Below are 3059 nucleotides of genomic sequence, written 5' to 3'. Positions count from 1 at the left end.
CTTTGTCAACCTAAAGTAAAGTAATATTTTTTAATATTTAGAAATATTTTTTATTTAAAAAATAAAAAAATGTTGCAATAATATAAAAATATATAATTTTAATTTCAATAATACTACTGTAACTACCATAATAATAAGAGAAAATTTCACTCTCCTTCCTTAAGAGATACTAAAATGATATTTATCTCTTCTTTATTTGTAAAATATATATTTCTCTCCGTGATAACTTTTAAAAAAACCTCCACTTTAATCCATTTTAAATTTGTTGTGCTAACTAATGTTAACTTTATCTATTTTTCAAAAAAAAAATTTATTTTTTTACAAAAATAGAATTTGTTATGGCAGTATTTAATATGTTACATCATTATTTATTAAAAACGGATGAGAACAATGATCAAAATAAATCTTCTAGTTTTAGTTAAAAATTATAGAAACCAAGCAAAATAATATATTTTCATAGAAACTAAAAACTTAGTTAAGCCTGAAATTAAAATATTTCATATAAGACTATTTTCTAATTATTAAAGGATGAACGAAATAAGATACTTGAGTAGTATTAAATTCTCTATGCAATCAAAACCTGGGAATTTTCAAACTATAACATCCAATTAAAAATCCAATAAGATACTTGAGTAGTAACATTCAGAACAATTCAAACTTAACAAAGTCATAGTTTCAAACTCAAGTCTGAGGTGGCCAAATACATAGCTTTACTTCAGTCTTAAATAATAATGCAACATTATATAAAGGACAAAGTTTTGTAGCTAAAAACATGAATTGTACTCAAAACAAAGCAATTAAAACAGAATCATTAGACAAAGACACTACATATAAAGATAATGCTTTTATTTCCCTTTTTCTCTTCATATTCGATCTTGATTGTATTTCCTCCATCTTCATCTTCATCATTTTGGTCTTGCCCATCAATCTGCAAAAATTCAAGGATACACTCCTAGCTAATATATGAAATAGTGAATATAATTGTAAACAAGTAAGTGTGTGTGAGTATTTTTAACGAGTAAATGGTCAAATTCGTCTTTAAAAAATCATTTATTTTTAAAATTGGTTTCTGAATTTTTTTAATCAAATTTATCCTTAAAAAATTTTAAGTTAATCACATTAGTCTTTCTGTCGCTTTTATTGTCAACAGCATTAAAATTTACTAATATGACATGTGAAGTTAAATAGCATAATTTTGATAAGGACATATATTTTACATGCTCAGATTAAGTGGTGAGTTTTGTAGGATCCTAACTAGCACAATTATGTCTCATGTGAATAGACAATAAAACTTCACTTTGATGCTAGTGAAATGAGAGTTTAGTTTTCATGTACCTAGGATGATGTAATGTGAAAATAATACATTAACTTTGTAACTAATTTAGTTCCTAATTTACTAAATACAACACAGAGTTTCAGTTCCAAAGTCTGAGCTCCGGTCTCTTAAAACAAATGCTACCTTACAAACATACCATAAGAAATTGAATTCTAATTGCGATGGAGATAGGGATGGAGAATGCTAGATTTTGAAGATCCCAATCCTCTGGTTTGGGTTCCTATAGGAGGTCCCTGCTGCCCAATATCAAATTGTTTATTTAAACCAAGGTCAGCCATGAGAACACAAACATGTGTCAGCAATTCTCCTCCGGATCGAAGCCGTTGAGCATGCGAACTCCACTCACACTGAGTTGCAGTATAAGTTAGCATCTCTATCCACACCTGACAAATTGTATCCCATGAACATCCAACATTTTTAAACTGCAAAGCAAGATGGCACCCACTGAGTAACAAAGACTTGCTGCTCCTTTCTTTTCCATGTTTCTCCAGTGGCTGCAGACTTTCCCAGTACATATGAATCAACGCTGTAGAAGCATCCTTACCATCTTCAACCGGGAATTGACTTCGATGCAGTATTCTTATGGCTTCCCTGAATGTATCTCTAACATATTTAATCCTGTCAACACATTTCGGAAGCAAGAATGGATGTACAAGTAGAATGTACAGCATGTAATCCGACAACATCTTGCTTACCTTCGGCTCTTTGTTGTCATCCTCCTCCGGAGCCGGCTCGGAATAATAGTAAATATCAGTTGCCACATGCCAAATAAGGAGGCTGTGATCAAATTCAGTCTCCAGACTCCAACCAATCTCATCAAAGCAGCTACTTTTCTTTTTGAGTGCATAGCCTCCTCTATGTGAAAGCAATTCCAAGAGGAACTTTTGTTCAAACCTTTTGTCATTGTATGCTGTGTGTTTCTCCAGGAGGTGTTGAAAGATCAACATTTTCAGATCATTATCTACTACTTTCGTAGTCCTTTCGAAGAACAATTCTAGCTTAAAGTAGGTTCTGAAGAGAAAGTCATATCCAATACAAATTGGTACCCTCTTGTTCATGCAGAAACTCAGTAAGTTGTGTTGAGCCATGTGTCCTGACCACCTCTTTTTACCATGAGACAGAGCCCACTTTGTGAAACTTTTGCAATTCTTGGTGCGGATAGTCCAATCCGAACAAATAAGACAAAAAAATGCATACAATTCAAGCAAAATAGCCCCAGCAAATAAAACAATTGTTATATAATAGTCAACCCTTGAATAGTTTGCAGAGTTAACAAACATAACAAATCCTATTAGAGCAGATGAGATAGAGGAGAAACTGATGACCCGAAAAATGCAGCCTGGTATAGAATAAATTATAGGTGCCTTTGTGTATAACACATCATAGAGAAGGCCTAGTTGGACCTCAACCAATTTAAAGGCATAATTACTCTGTTGTTCATCATTAACTCTCTTGTTCTTCATTACCATGATTGAGTAGCTCCTTTGACCTTCCGCGAACCGCAGGCTTAGATTGGCATAGAGACGCTTGACAATGTTAAACAAGGAGTAACCTCGGTGGATGAATTCTAATTCATCATCATGAGGAACATGCTGCAGATCTTGGGGCTGTAGAGTTGGCGATTCTAGCAGAGAGTCTTCAAACTGAACAGGGCTAGCAGATCTAAGAACCCAAGTACGCTCTGCATACTTTATAATCCCAGAAATGAAGACTGGTATAGCTA

The 3059-nt window shown here is 33.2% G+C and overlaps 1 protein-coding gene across 1 annotated transcript in view; it reads right to left on the bottom strand.

The window, feature by feature from the left end:
• Positions 1–811: 811 nt before the first annotated feature.
• Positions 812–3059, bottom strand: part of LOC110278113 (uncharacterized) — a 2611-nt gene continuing 363 nt past the window's right edge. The window contains exons 3-4 of the mRNA XM_021136268.1: positions 1720–3024; positions 812–928 (exon numbers count right to left, since the gene is read on the bottom strand). Coding sequence (XP_020991927.1) covers positions 812–928; positions 1720–3024 — 1422 coding nt within the window. The remainder of the gene's footprint in view (positions 929–1719; positions 3025–3059) is intronic.

This window comes from Arachis duranensis, chromosome 2 (assembly GCF_000817695.3).
Source record: "Arachis duranensis cultivar V14167 chromosome 2, aradu.V14167.gnm2.J7QH, whole genome shotgun sequence".
Taxonomy (NCBI): Eukaryota; Viridiplantae; Streptophyta; class Magnoliopsida; order Fabales; family Fabaceae; genus Arachis; species Arachis duranensis.
The sequence above is the reverse complement of the archived record's forward strand: the minus strand, read 5'-3'. Positions and strand labels throughout refer to the sequence as shown.